Raw genomic sequence first — 13,448 nt, forward strand, 5'->3', positions numbered from 1 at the left:
GCTTTCGACAACTAGCTGGGGCAGCAGTCCTGCGCCGTCAGGGATGGCTTAAGGCAACATCATTCAGGCAAGAGGTGCAGACGAAGGTGCTGGACATGCCCTTCGACGGCCAACACCTTTTCGGGGACAAGATTGACGAGGCGCTCCAAGCGATCAAGAAAGACACTGATAGTGCTAGAGCACTTGGTACTTTGCAGGCAAGGAGTCAGTCCTTTCGAGGCAACAAATCCAGGGGCCAGTCCTCCTACAGGGGATCCTATCAAAATAGGTCCTCGTATTCCTACCAGAATAAATCCCAGTACCAACAGAAGCAGCAACAAGGTCGTCAGACTTCTTATGGGAGATCAAACTTCAGGGGCAAAAACCAGAAGAGGGGCACTAGCGGACGCCAGTGACCAATTACTCCAGCCAGTCCAGCAACTATATCCCTCCTTAAAGATTGGAGGAAAATTGACCCATTTCCTAGAAAATTGGCATCTCATCACCACAGATCGCTGGGTACTCCAATTAATAAGATTCGGCCATTCCCTGGAATTCACCACCATCCCACCTGCAACCCCTCCCCGCAGGCTTCCGCACAAACATCTACGACTGCTGCTCCAAGAAATATCTGCGATGTTGAAGAAAGGAGCGATCGAGCGAGTTCCATCGTCTCAAAGAGGGAGAGGATTCTATTCCCGCTTCTTTCTTATACGCAAGAAGGAGAAAAAGTGGAGGCCCATACTAGACCTCAGGGCTCTCAACTCTTTCCTGAAGAGTCAGTCGTTCAGGATGGTGACGATCCAAGAAATACTAGGCATTCTAGAAAAAGGAGATTTTATGACATCTTTGGATCTCCAGGATGCCTACTACCACATCCCGATACTCAAGGGGCACAGAAAATTCCTGAGATTCGAGGTCGCAGGACAGCACTACCAATTCAAAGTCCTACCGTTTGGCCTCAAATCCACACCGTGGATTTTCACCAAGTGCCTTTCACCTGTGGCAGCTTTCCTGCGTCAAATGGGTCACCAAGTCTTCCCCTACCTCGACGACCGGCTGGTAAAGTCGCCTTCAGCTGCAGGCGCGACCGAATCCTCCAACGCCTGCACCAATCTTTTTCAACACCTAGGATTGACTCTCAATCACGAGAAATCCTGCATGTCCCCAACAAGAAACATCACCTTCCTCGGGGCGACCATGAACATGGAATGCGCAAGGGCATTTCCTTCAAAGGAAAGGAAAAACAAAATAATATCTCTGGCCACGGCTGTGGCATCAAAGAAGTCCCTAAGAGTTCGAACCTACAAATCACTCCTAGGAATGATGTCTTCTTGTATACTCCTCATCCCTCACTGCAGACTCAGGATGCGTCCATTGCAAGAAGCCCTCACGAACCAATGGACACAGAGTACAGGTTCGTTCGAAGACATTGTGAAGATAACACCGCAAATATCCAAGAGCCTGGAATGGTGGAGAAATCACAAGAATTTGTCTATAGGACTGCCATTCCTACTTCCAGCAGCACCTCTGGTGATCACCACAGATGCATCCCTGGAAGGCTGGGGAGCCGTCCTACAGGACCTCCAAGTAAGCGGCAAATAGACAAATCAGGAGAAGCAACTCCATATCAATCTTCTGGAACTGAGGGCTGTGTATCTGGCGCTACAAGCCTTTTTACCACGCATCCAGAACTCCCAGGTGCTCGTCAGAACGGACAACACCACGACGATGCACTATCTCAACAAACAGGGAGGAACGCGTTCGCTCACTCTATCACGCGAATCGCAAAAGGTCTGGAACTGGCTTGTACTCCATGGGATCACGCTCAGGGTGGACTATGTCCCGGGCAAGGACAACACCATTGCGGACGCCCTAAGCAGACAGAAATCCCTCTCCCACGAATGGGAGCTCAACAAGAGTACGCTGGATCACATATTCTCAGAATGGGGAGTCCCAGGAATCGACCTGTTTGCCACCAAGGAGAACGCCAAATGCCCAAACTACGCAAGTTAGCGTCCCCAACCAAGGTCACTCGGAAATGCCTTTTCCATAGGTTGGTTCAGCGTATTTGCGTACGCTTTTCCACCGTTTCCGATGATTTCCAGGGTTCTCAGGAAGATGAAGGCGGAGCCCTGTACCCTGATCCTAATTGCCCCGTTCTGGCCGAAGCAGCACTGGTTCTTGGATCTTCATCGCCTCTCCATCAGGACACCGATTCGTCTGAAGCAGCACCCGAACCTGCTGACAATGTCCAACGGGCAGGTGCAATACCCGAACCTGCAATCGCTCAGGTTATCGGCCTGGCTCCTGAGCACAGAGAGTTCTGTCATTTAAACATCCCGCAGGAATGCAGGGACGTGCTGGCAAAAGCAAGAGCGGACAGTACCAACAAAACCTACTCTCTAAAATGGAAACGATTCTGCACATGGTGTTTAGAGAAAGGCCTGAGACCACTCCATATCACACCCGCACAGATATTGCCATATCTACTACACTTGGCACAGTCAGGATTGGCGCACGCATCCATAAAGGTGCATCTGGCGGCCATTTCACGATTCACCAGGACTTACAAAGGACCGTCTCTCTGGTCCAATAGGCTTATCAAGCAGTTCCTAAAGGGACTATATAGATCCTTCCCAAGACCTAGACGGGTCCCACCGACATGGCACCTCAATTTAGTCCTTAACCAACTCATGAAGCACCCTTTTGAGCCCATTCATCGAGCATCCATCAAGTACATCTCATGGAAAACGGCTCTGCTGCTCGCTCTAACATCTGCCAGGAGAGTCAGCGAGCTACAGGCTCTATCCATTCAGGAACCCTTCATGCAGTTCAAACAGGACAGGGTGGTGCTGAGGACAAATCCCAAGTTCATACCGAAAGTGCCTTCAGACTTTCACCTTAATGAACCGATGGTTCTACGTTCCTTCTTTGCAAACCCTACCACCGCAGCAGAAAGGACGCTACACTCCTTGGACCTCAAAAGGTGTCTAAAGTTTTACATAGACAAAACAAAGAGCTTCAGGAAGTCATCACAGCTATTTGTGGCCTACAGTAGGCCAAGGATGGGTATGCCTCTAACGAAACAGAGCATCTCAAGGTGGATCTCCTCAGCGATAGCATTCTGCCATGACGGGGCCGGACGGCCTTTGGGAGCTAGGGTGGAAGCGCATTCCACCAGAGCGATGTCCACATCAGCAGCGCTGTTCGCTGGAGTGCCGATTTTGGACATATGTAGAGCGGCGACGTGGAAGTCACCGCACACCTTCTCCAGACACCACTGCCTGGATGCTGAACTTATGAAGGATGCAGCAGTGGGCCAGGCGGTGCTTCGCCATCTATTCCAGTGAGGTGAGCCTTCCAACATCCCGCCATCCTGGTATGCACATCTCTTGCTGCTATGATATATTGATGTATGCCAATGTTTCAAAGTCGCATGGTAATATGTGTATTATCTAAAATGACTATATGGCATGATTACATCAGAAATGTGCATAATGTATTGCTGACTACTCTGATTCAGGCATGTGAATCTATGAAAGACACCCCTAATACTGGATAAGAAACGCGTTACTTACCTGTAACAGCAGTTATCCAGTATTGGTGTCTTTCATAGATTCACATGCAACCATCCCGCCTCCCCTGGAAGGACTCACATCTCTCTCTAACTGTATTACGCCTACCTAGCTTGGTGCGTACGAAAATCTGAGGGACTGAGGCTCCTGTCAGGAAGGTTCTAGAGGGAGGTGATAGCTGATTGGCTGGCTCTAAGAGTTTGGTCCTTTTTACATAAGGACAAGGATAGGCTACTAAGGGGAGGCCCTTAGGCCTATTTTTCTCTATGTATGTCTATAGGACATTACTTTTTTATGTACCGGAGGCTCCCGTCTCGACGACGGGGAATGATTCAGGCATGTGAATCTATGAAAGACACCAATACTGGATAACTGCTGTTACAGGTAAGTAACGCGTTTCTTATGCCACTCACTACAGTGAAAATGCAACCATGACTGCAGGCCTACTATTTTCAGAATGGATGTTCCAGTTTTAAACTGGTAATTTCGACCTGTTAAAATACCCCCCTTTGACAGGTCAAAGCCTTCCTTTTACATATTTATAAGTCACCCCCATGTCGGCCTAATTGCTTATAAGGCAGGGTACATGGTATTTAAAAGTAGGACATGTAGAAATGTAAGTATGCCCTAACAGTGAAAAATCACAAACATTATTTTCACTGTAGAAAGGCTGGCTGTTCCATAATAAAACAGGGAGTTACAGTATTACATTTAATAATGCTACAGTCAGTTGGGAACCCGCTAGATAAATAATTCTGCAATTATTTTAATGACTATTAAAAATCCAATTCAATGGTGAAGTCGGAGTTTTTATAAATACTATGGAAAATGTACTTTTGGAAAGCTACCTTTTTGCTGCCTGAAGCCTCAAGAGGCCCATCTGCATTTGCTCTCCAACTTCTGCTAGCCAGTAATTAGCATTTGAATTAGGGTAGAATGGGTGTGAAATGCCTCCTGGGAGCAAATAGGTTGATTTGAATGGGCCTCTAAACCTGACAGAATGTGCAGGATGGCGCTGTGAGCTTCCTTTTTGACATTAGTGTCAAATCCTGCATGATAGGTCTGCTGGGGTTTTACATATATCACTTGGAGTGTACTTGAAAGAGGCCTCCTCTTTCACAGGCAAATGCTTGCTGACACCTGGCAGGGCCTTTCCTTGGTCATCCCTGCTAAGCAGGATCCAATCACAGTGGGCCTCTTTTTGACAGTACAGTGATAAATCCTGCAGGAGTGTCAAATCCTGCAATACAGATTTGCTGGGGTTTTACATACAACACTAAGGATGAGAAATGTATGCAAGACAATTTTTGTGTATCCTCTGTCTGGTTTCTGGAAACCCTGCTTTGTCCTACCATAATTCTGTGTCTGGGGTTCTTTTAGGTACTGTGACTGCCCCAAACTCTATTTTTGTGTAGATGTGGAAGGACACGAGGATTACCATAGTCTATTCCCCACTCACATCCCCAGCCCTCAGAGCCCAAGTTTAGTGTGGTTGCAAACTTCTCCATCTTGAAAATGCCCAAAGTGGGTAAAGTTAGCCCGAGGAACGTTTACCCATGGTTAGGGTGTGCACCGGAGTCATTCCCACCCAATAATTTGTGCCAGGCATAAATGTGGCATCTCCAGGCATCCTTTTCTAAACACTCCTGGGCCTGAGGAAGATCAGAAGAGAACCAAACCTGCTGTTTGTGACCCGAGAAGAGCACTGGAGGCCTGGACCAGCTCCCTCCTGTACTGAGGAAAAGAAGTGGTCATAAGGCTGTCCTCCTGTTAAAGCTACAGGGACAAACCAAAGCTACAACTCCTGTTAAAGCTACAGGGACAAACCAAAGCTACAACTCCTGTTAAAGCTACAGGGACAAACCAAAGCTACAAGGGGGCTTTTCCTGCAACTGCCCAGCTTACTATTGGCAATTGGACCCTTCTGTGTGGCCTCTGCCTGGCAACCTGTGAGTTGCTAAGTGCCTCTCTGAGGTCCTAGGGGTCTGTAGAAGTGTAGTTCTGTGGTGGATTGGGACTTAAAGACTAAGGTCGGGATGTAAACTCTTTGACCAGGACGAACCTGGTCGGTGTATTTGACCTATGCCCCATCGCAGTCAGCGTAAAATTGCACCAAGGTCCAAAACTGCCGCAACAACTCATTATCATGGGCACTTTATGATTCTACTTAAAACTTAAAAAATATATATCTCTGGTTCCCCTTATAGGATTTTTGGCATTCTGGTGTCATTTTTTAAAAATTAAACGTTACTCTATGTTTCTAATTATTATTATTTTTTTATTATTGTTTTTCATTTCCACTTTTATAGTGTTTTGGTACTGCATAAGTACTTTATATACATCACCTTAAGTTAAGCCTGTGTACTTTGTGCCATAGCAACCATGGGGTTGATCGCAGATTAATTTACTGACTTTGATGGTTCACCCGGACAATGATTGTGATTATTCCTTGAGGTAGTCGCCCCACTCCAAATAATAATCCAATTTCTTACAATGGAGTTTGGCAATATTTCTTTAAAAAGTGACATCTGGTATACTGAGTAACTTCAACAGTTTTTTCAAGGCTATGCCCGAACCTGGAAGGCCTATTCTTCTTTTGATTGTATTTTTATAGCACGGGCAATGCATTGGTCATCATTTTATAATCTTGTAGATCCAAAACTGCCCAGGATTTCTTAATGACAGTAGTATCTTTGTGGGGTGTTCTTGAAGTTTTCTTTGATATGCCTTGAATGATGCTTGAATAAATCCTCCCGAACATGTCAAAGCACTACTCAGTGCCTGACAGGCATCCGGAGGAGTCTTTTAAAAGGGAATTCCAGCCAACAGGTATGATATTCTATTTGCCTGGATTGCTATCTTAAGTGATGTTTCATGGGCTTTAATATTTTCTTCGGCCTCTGTGGAGCAAATACTCAGAGCTTAAAAATCTGTAACAGACCAGTCAGATCAATATTTCAACATATAAGACAGACCTTTGTGGGTATACTCTAAATGCCTTTATTGAGGAATCATGGTGATTTGCTCATGAAATACCATAATTAACAACTTTCCATCCTGCATTGGTGGGCTCACAAGCATGCCTGAAAACATTCTGGTGCAGATGTAAAATATATTCATTTCACCCTAACTGTCTGTAAAAATGGGCCCTAATAAAGGAACTGGCCTGCAAACACCCTGCAGCAGATGAGCTGATACAAACCACCCCTTTGTCTTGCAGATATGCTTTACTAATGTAACCATTTAATTTGCCTACTTGAGGTTTCTGATTGTTTCTCTAGCTTCGTGAAGAGGTACTGTTTTTCGAGGAATATGATGAATTCGAGAACAACATCCATTGATGGAAACATGCTATTTGTGAAGAAATAAATTAGACAGCCCTTAGATGAAAAATCAAAAATGTGTATTTACCTTGCGCTCTCTCCATCTTCTGTCTTTTCTTCTACCCTGTAGCACAAAGCAAATTTTAGTTGTTTGTTTAAGATCAGACAATAATACATTTTGATTGTACTCCAGAAGTCCAGCTCCACATCTAACTTTAACATTCAAGACTAATCATAGTAGACTGTATCAGAAGAACTGGACACAATGGTGTATTTTGCATGGAAGTAAGACAAAAATTCTTAACGTGCGATACTCTAGAAAGGAGCCATTGGAGGCCTGACTGAAGGGAAGTTTAAATCAAATGAACAATTGACCAAGCAGTTCACCAAGACTAGCTTTGAAGCATGTGTCTGAAAATCCCGAACCACTCCCTAGTTAAGGTGTTTCATCATTTGAAATGATCTCCTGTAAGGTACCAACAGGCAGGTTTTTATTTTTTAGCAAGAAACCATCCCCACTGATTAGAAACAAAGCTGGGTGTTTGTAATCGTTGATCTACCGTTCAAATAACTGTAAACAGTAATCTCACAACATTCTCCCAAGAAAAACAGTCAGGATAGTCATTAAGGGAACATCACCCCCTCTAAGTCTTAAGAAGATGAGGTTCTGAAATTCGAGCTGCTTTGATGTACCACAACAAATGTGATTAAGCCTCTTTGACTTCTCCTTTGACTGTTTAAGATTTCATGAAAGAGTTGGAAAATATCTTTGCTCATTAATAGGCCAGCACTTTACAGAGAAAATATTTATCTTGGGATACAGATGGGTCTCCTCTCGATTTAAAAACTCTTGAAATTATATAGAGAATTCAAGACTGCGATTAGATTTATAGTCCCACTTATCAGTTTCAAAAACACCAATGTAGTCCTTACGACTGCTCCCTTATTGTTAGGTTTTGACCTATAGACAAGTTTTAGTTGTCTGTTGTCAAAACTTACTGTCTACAATACAGTATACAAAGAGTGGACTTTAGGTCAGCCCTTGCTCCTGATTGGATGGCTTTCTTGCCTATCTCAATTCCCCTCTCCTTATTCAAAGCCGTTATTCCATATTCTTGTGTGTATCACACCCATTGACTATAGGAGTGCATCACTTTCTGCCCCCCCCATGGCTACTTTATTTTATTATTAACATTTTATTTTTGAATGGGCCTGGCAACTGCAAACTGCCACAGGGCCGCTTGCTTTTGGGCCCCGTTCCCTGCGCTATAATCACTGATGGCCCACTGGCTCCCCTGCTTCACACTTTTCAAGTGTTTATATTAATTACTTTTTTGCAAGGCCCTGGCAGCTACTCTGCTAACCGGCTACTAATAACCCCCTATTAGTCCGCCACACGTACCTACATTTTTGTTTGTTTTAAATTTACTCTTCCGAGCAAGATGCCCATTTGCCATCTTGGAATGATAAATTAAAAAAAAAAAAACTGAAAAAAACTGAAAAAAATAAGGTAGCTAACACATATGTACGTATGGCAGCCACCGTGGAAACATATTTTTTCTTAAAGCATTAAAATGATTCCAAATATATTGAGGTAATCTTGTTTTTTGTTTTGTTTGGATTTACAATTTAATGTCTCGTTATGCAAAGCCAATAGGTGTCACTGGTGAGACCTAGTGATTTGCTAAAGCTTGTTTTTTCACAACTGCTCTCTGCCACTGTTCAACTATAGGTCTCGTAAGCAACACAGCAAAGAGCACTACACTAATTTCTTAGACTACTTCAATGATGACCACAGGTCATCTGTTTGTGACAGTAGTAATTAAAGATAACTAAAGATTTTTGTCCACTATTTTACTGATGAGAGGGTTCATTAACCCAATGGATAGGAAACATAAGGCTGCAAATGTGATGTAAGTGGGTGTTGTTGGAGCAAGCATCAGTTTGCAGTATGCAAACAATGCTGTCTTGGAACTCCATGTTTATTGTGAAGTCCTGGGAACAGGAGATGCAGTCCCTTTTATATTCGACTTCATAGCATAATTCTGCCTTAGATTAGAAAAGCAGTTGTGTAACAAATATTTAAATTCATTCAATGAAAGAATGCCCCTTCCAAGTGGTTACATGCAGGTATTTGTAGCAGGCCCATAACCCACTGAACTACTCACCCCATGATTTACAGGTTACACAAGGATATTTTAAGCTACACTGAAACCCACTACGCTATATTTTGGGGATTTTCACATACGATAATCAGGTTACACGCACTGCTCTGTAGCACACACATTAAACCTTCTAAAATATTTTATGGTCATTCATATCTGTAGTCAGTAGATTATTTGCAGATCTGTGAAAGTTGCCTTGATGCTCCATACCATCTTACTGGCGGATAGATGCACTTTACTTCAAGATACAGCTAAAAGGATGTGTACGTGGCCAATGTTTCTGAAGTGCTGAGCCTGAGGCAACATTCAACTCTTTTGTTGAACTTTCATTCTTCTAGGTACAATAAAATAAGCATTGGCTCGCTCATATTTTGACTTTGCCAGTGCATCGACAAGCACTGGCAAAGCCAAAAAAGCTTTGGCAAAGTAAAAGAAGCATTGGCATAGCCAATAGGTCTCGCCTTTGGGACCTTATAAGTGTTTAGTTATCCAGCACAATATCCTTGGTGCAACAACATCAAGTGTTGAATGGCTAAACACTTATAAGGTTCCAAAGGCAGACCTATTGGCTATGCCAACGCTTGTTGTTTAATCCTCTAAGTCTTAAGTAATGAGAACTTTAATTGCTCACTTCCAGTCTGCTTATCAGTGACAGCCACCACACACACAAGGCACTATCCTATCTCGCTGTGGACTTAAGATGAGGTGGTGGAAACCCCTCATCAAATATAGTTCAAACATGAATGAAACCACCAGCACTTGCTATAGTAAGGTTTATGGCCGTGATCAGCTAGGAGCAATGAATGAAGGGTTGACGGGCATGTTATGTTTGGTAAAGTTGGGTCGCCTCTACACTCAATAGAGGGAGATAGTGATACTCCATATCTTCTCGTCCACTCTTTCATTCTTCCAGACATGCAAAAAAAATCAGTATGCTTCACTCTTTGACAACGTCCATGCACAGTACAGCTGTGTCACAAGTTACACCCGTGCACAGCCAGGAGGTAGGTTATTTCAGAGAAGAAGCAAACAAACAAGTTACCGTTCTTTTCTGGCCTTGATTCTCTCTTCTTCATACCTATGAAAGAAAAAAAAAATCTTTATTTATAATTAGGTATTCCATATATATGCATATATTTTTACTTTTTTCAATGCAAGGATGCTTGTAACATGATACTGAATTACCTCACCGATCTTTTATTGTTCTTTCCTACTTCATATTATATTTGTGTGTTCCTTGTCCCATTGAGCTTTCAACCTGTCTCAACTATGAATGTGCAAAGTTGCTAAATTTCTAGATTCACGACTTAGTAAAACTTTTTAAAATATTTTTCAAAATCACAAGTTTTTAAGTTTATGTTTAATAAGGGGATTTAGTGGTGGACTTGTATAGCAGAGGAAAAACTGGTGCTGGGTACCGGCCATCACTGTCCCATGATCTGAGAAATGGAAAAGTTGTGATCATCGGGCCATCCTAACCCTGCCACTCACACTATTCCCTTTACTGTTGCACCTCTCTCTATCTGTTACATCTTGGAAAAGATCCCTTAAGTCCACCACAGTGAACGCTGTCAGACATGCGGCAGCATCATGCACAAGAGGCATAAATAAAGATATTCTAAAAGAAATGACATAAATCTGTTTAAACAATTAACAGGGTGGTGGGTTCAGATCTGCGAGTCAACAAACACCCATGGATATTAAGGGCTTCCAACGATATGGAGAAGCGACATACGGAGACAAACTACAATTTCCATGAAGAGTAGTGAGTGTGTAGTCCATAGAACATTACTGTAGTGACATGGAACAGGCAAGACTATAAAAGTCTCTTCCTCTTTAATCACGGGGCCGATTATTCTTGGAGTATTCAGAGCATCCCTCTGACCACAGGGGAGAGTTCATGCCGGTGTGGTAAGGGTGTTCACACACCAACAAGTCCCCGTTAATTGTGCCTGTTTTGTTTTTGGCTATTCCAGGCAGTATTCGTCTGTTCTAATTTTTGGAATTTCTACATGCAGTCTTGTGGACAAGTAGTCGGTACTTCATGTGCAAGATTTTATCTCTATTATGGGGATGTTACTGTGCATGATTTAGGGCCTCAGCCAGTAGTGTTGTTGATTAGGGGTTTTGTCCTCCCAGGAATGCAGCTTCTGGAAATCTTTTAAAGAACCGTGACTTTATTTGTTCTCATTTTATTCAGTGTGCTATGCCCTAAACAGTACTGACTGTTTCTGTTACCTCTGGAATTTACCTGGGCCTTCGAAGTCTTCTATGTGTATTACCAGCACACTGTGTTGATAACAGTGGCTACCTACATTTTGGAATTCACTATATTTTGTGTTACAAAATGCTCTATGCTCACAACTCTAACACAAAACCTCTGCGTGCTTTGATTGTAAATAAATGCAGCAACTGGAAGTAAGAACTGTTAAGAGAATATAAAGCGCTATGATAAAAATACAAATTCTTTGAGAATATTAATTTGTTTCTCAAATTTTTGCCTTTTAACAGGGGTTTTCGGAATTTTGATTCTCGACCTGTGAAACAAGGTGTTTTCATATGTTGGGTGGGTATTATATGAGTAAAGGGTTTACAGTGTCTAGTAAAATGTGTAATACTTATTAGGTTCCCATTTCATAATGTCCTATTCTAGCTTGTGCAGCAAAGCATTCTGTCTAGAGCATGAAAGGAATAAAAATGGTACATGTGATACTTCACTGATTCAAGCATGATATTGTCATTTACAGGTAAAATAGTTGAAGCAACGCTATGTATAAAAATATACGAGATAAGGTGGTACAGGAATTCTGATGGTATGCTTTCCATTATAGGTCTCCTTCCCCGCTGTCCCCTTCCCTCACTTGATCACCCCAAAATTCTGCGCTATCATAGCCACAGAATTGGGGCTGTCGAGAGGTGGACCTTATTGAGCAACGAACCGATCCTGAGGAATTAATCGGGCCAAGGCTGACAATCCCCTTCCTTCACCCTGTTGACTTCATGACCTGGGAGAATTGGGATTACGGATGCTTGCAGTACAATTCCAAGCTCTTAGATGTCCTGCTTATCAGCCTCCTGCAACAGGTTATCTTCACCGCTGCCGGGGTAGGTGCTGAAAATGAAGGTGGGATTCTTCCCCTGACTTTGCCATGGGTGAAGGTCCCAATTCTGTAAGTGGACTAATTTCCTGGCCATTCCCTAAAATAAACTAAGAATGTCAATGGCAAGGCAGTGTGGAAGAGAATCCTAAAATATACAATGCATCTCTCAATGCTAGTTTGCTACCCGCACTTCTCCAGTGCACTGAGCAGGTTGCATTTGCTTAGTACATGCATGCAAGTTTTGATATGTTATCAAACAGTATATTGCAGGTATTTGTAAACATTGTAGAATTTTCGTCATTCTTAGAGTGCTTTTCTGAAAAGTTCCGGTGTGTCTCATTGGACGCAATCATAGTATAAAGGTATCTTCATTGTGTGCAGTGTTTGAGATAATGGATCTGTTCAATAATGTGGTTGGTGTTGAAACTAACTAGTGTTTGTTCCAAGTGGGAGTGTTTGAGCTGGATATTTGAGCTGGATATCTCCAACGACAAAAACACCTCATCCCTGGTGGAGAACCTCGCCACTGTTGGACTCAAACAACTGGTCACCTCCCCAACCCGCACAGGACACATGCTCGACCCCCATCATCTCCGCCAGCGATGTCACCTTCAGCCACACCACCGAGCTCCTGTGGACCTACCACTGATGTATCCACTTCTCCTTCACCAAACCCACTGTGCACCACCACGCCCACAGCTACCCATGTAGAAGTTGGAATGAGGTCACAGAAGAACAGCTCACCACCTCCCTCAGCAAAACCTACCCACCAACATCTACGGACGCTAATATCTCAGCACCCAACCTCCACCGATGGATCTCAAACTGTGCCGACACGCCAGCTTCCCTGAAGAAAACCCCAGGCAAATGATACTCCAAGAAAGCCAGCTGGTTCTCTCCCACCCATAATGAGTCCAGATACACCTGTAGATGGCTCAAAAAGAGATGGAGGAGCAGCAAGACACTGGAAGACCGCTCAGCCTTTAAGACTGCTGATACCGCACACCACCACCTCATTAGAACAACAAAGAAGGCAGCCCTACAAGAAAGGATCAACTCCAACGCACTTAATAGTAAAGAACCCTTCGCCATGGTCAAAGAATTCCCCAGACCCAGCACAGAGACAGCAGACATCCCACCCAAACAAGACCACTGCAACAACCTCGGCACCTTATTCCACCACAAGATTAAGGAGATATGACAGCTTTGACAGCCTCAATATCCAAGACCCACCCGCAACCATCACACCCAATGACACCTGACCCCAACAGATCCTACAGCCGGACAACCCTCACCGCTGAC

The 13,448-nt window shown here is 43.6% G+C and overlaps 1 protein-coding gene and 1 long non-coding RNA gene across 2 annotated transcripts in view; one reads left to right on the top strand and one right to left on the bottom strand.

Annotated features, from left to right (window-relative positions):
* LOC146772422 (uncharacterized) overlaps positions 1 to 13,448 on the top strand; it is an 85,886-nt gene that overhangs the window by 32,120 nt on the left and 40,318 nt on the right. The window lies entirely within an intron of this gene.
* The window catches only part of ATCAY (ATCAY kinesin light chain interacting caytaxin), a 151,412-nt gene that overhangs the window by 7,820 nt on the left and 130,144 nt on the right, over positions 1 to 13,448 (bottom strand). The window contains exons 10-11 of the mRNA XM_085639488.1: positions 10,088 to 10,123; positions 6,969 to 7,004 (exon numbers count right to left, since the gene is read on the bottom strand). Coding sequence (XP_085495614.1) covers positions 6,969 to 7,004; positions 10,088 to 10,123 — 72 coding nt within the window. The remainder of the gene's footprint in view (positions 1 to 6,968; positions 7,005 to 10,087; positions 10,124 to 13,448) is intronic.

This window comes from Triturus cristatus, chromosome 12, assembly GCF_964204655.1.
Source record: "Triturus cristatus chromosome 12, aTriCri1.1, whole genome shotgun sequence".
In the NCBI taxonomy this organism is placed as follows: domain Eukaryota; kingdom Metazoa; phylum Chordata; class Amphibia; order Caudata; family Salamandridae; genus Triturus; species Triturus cristatus.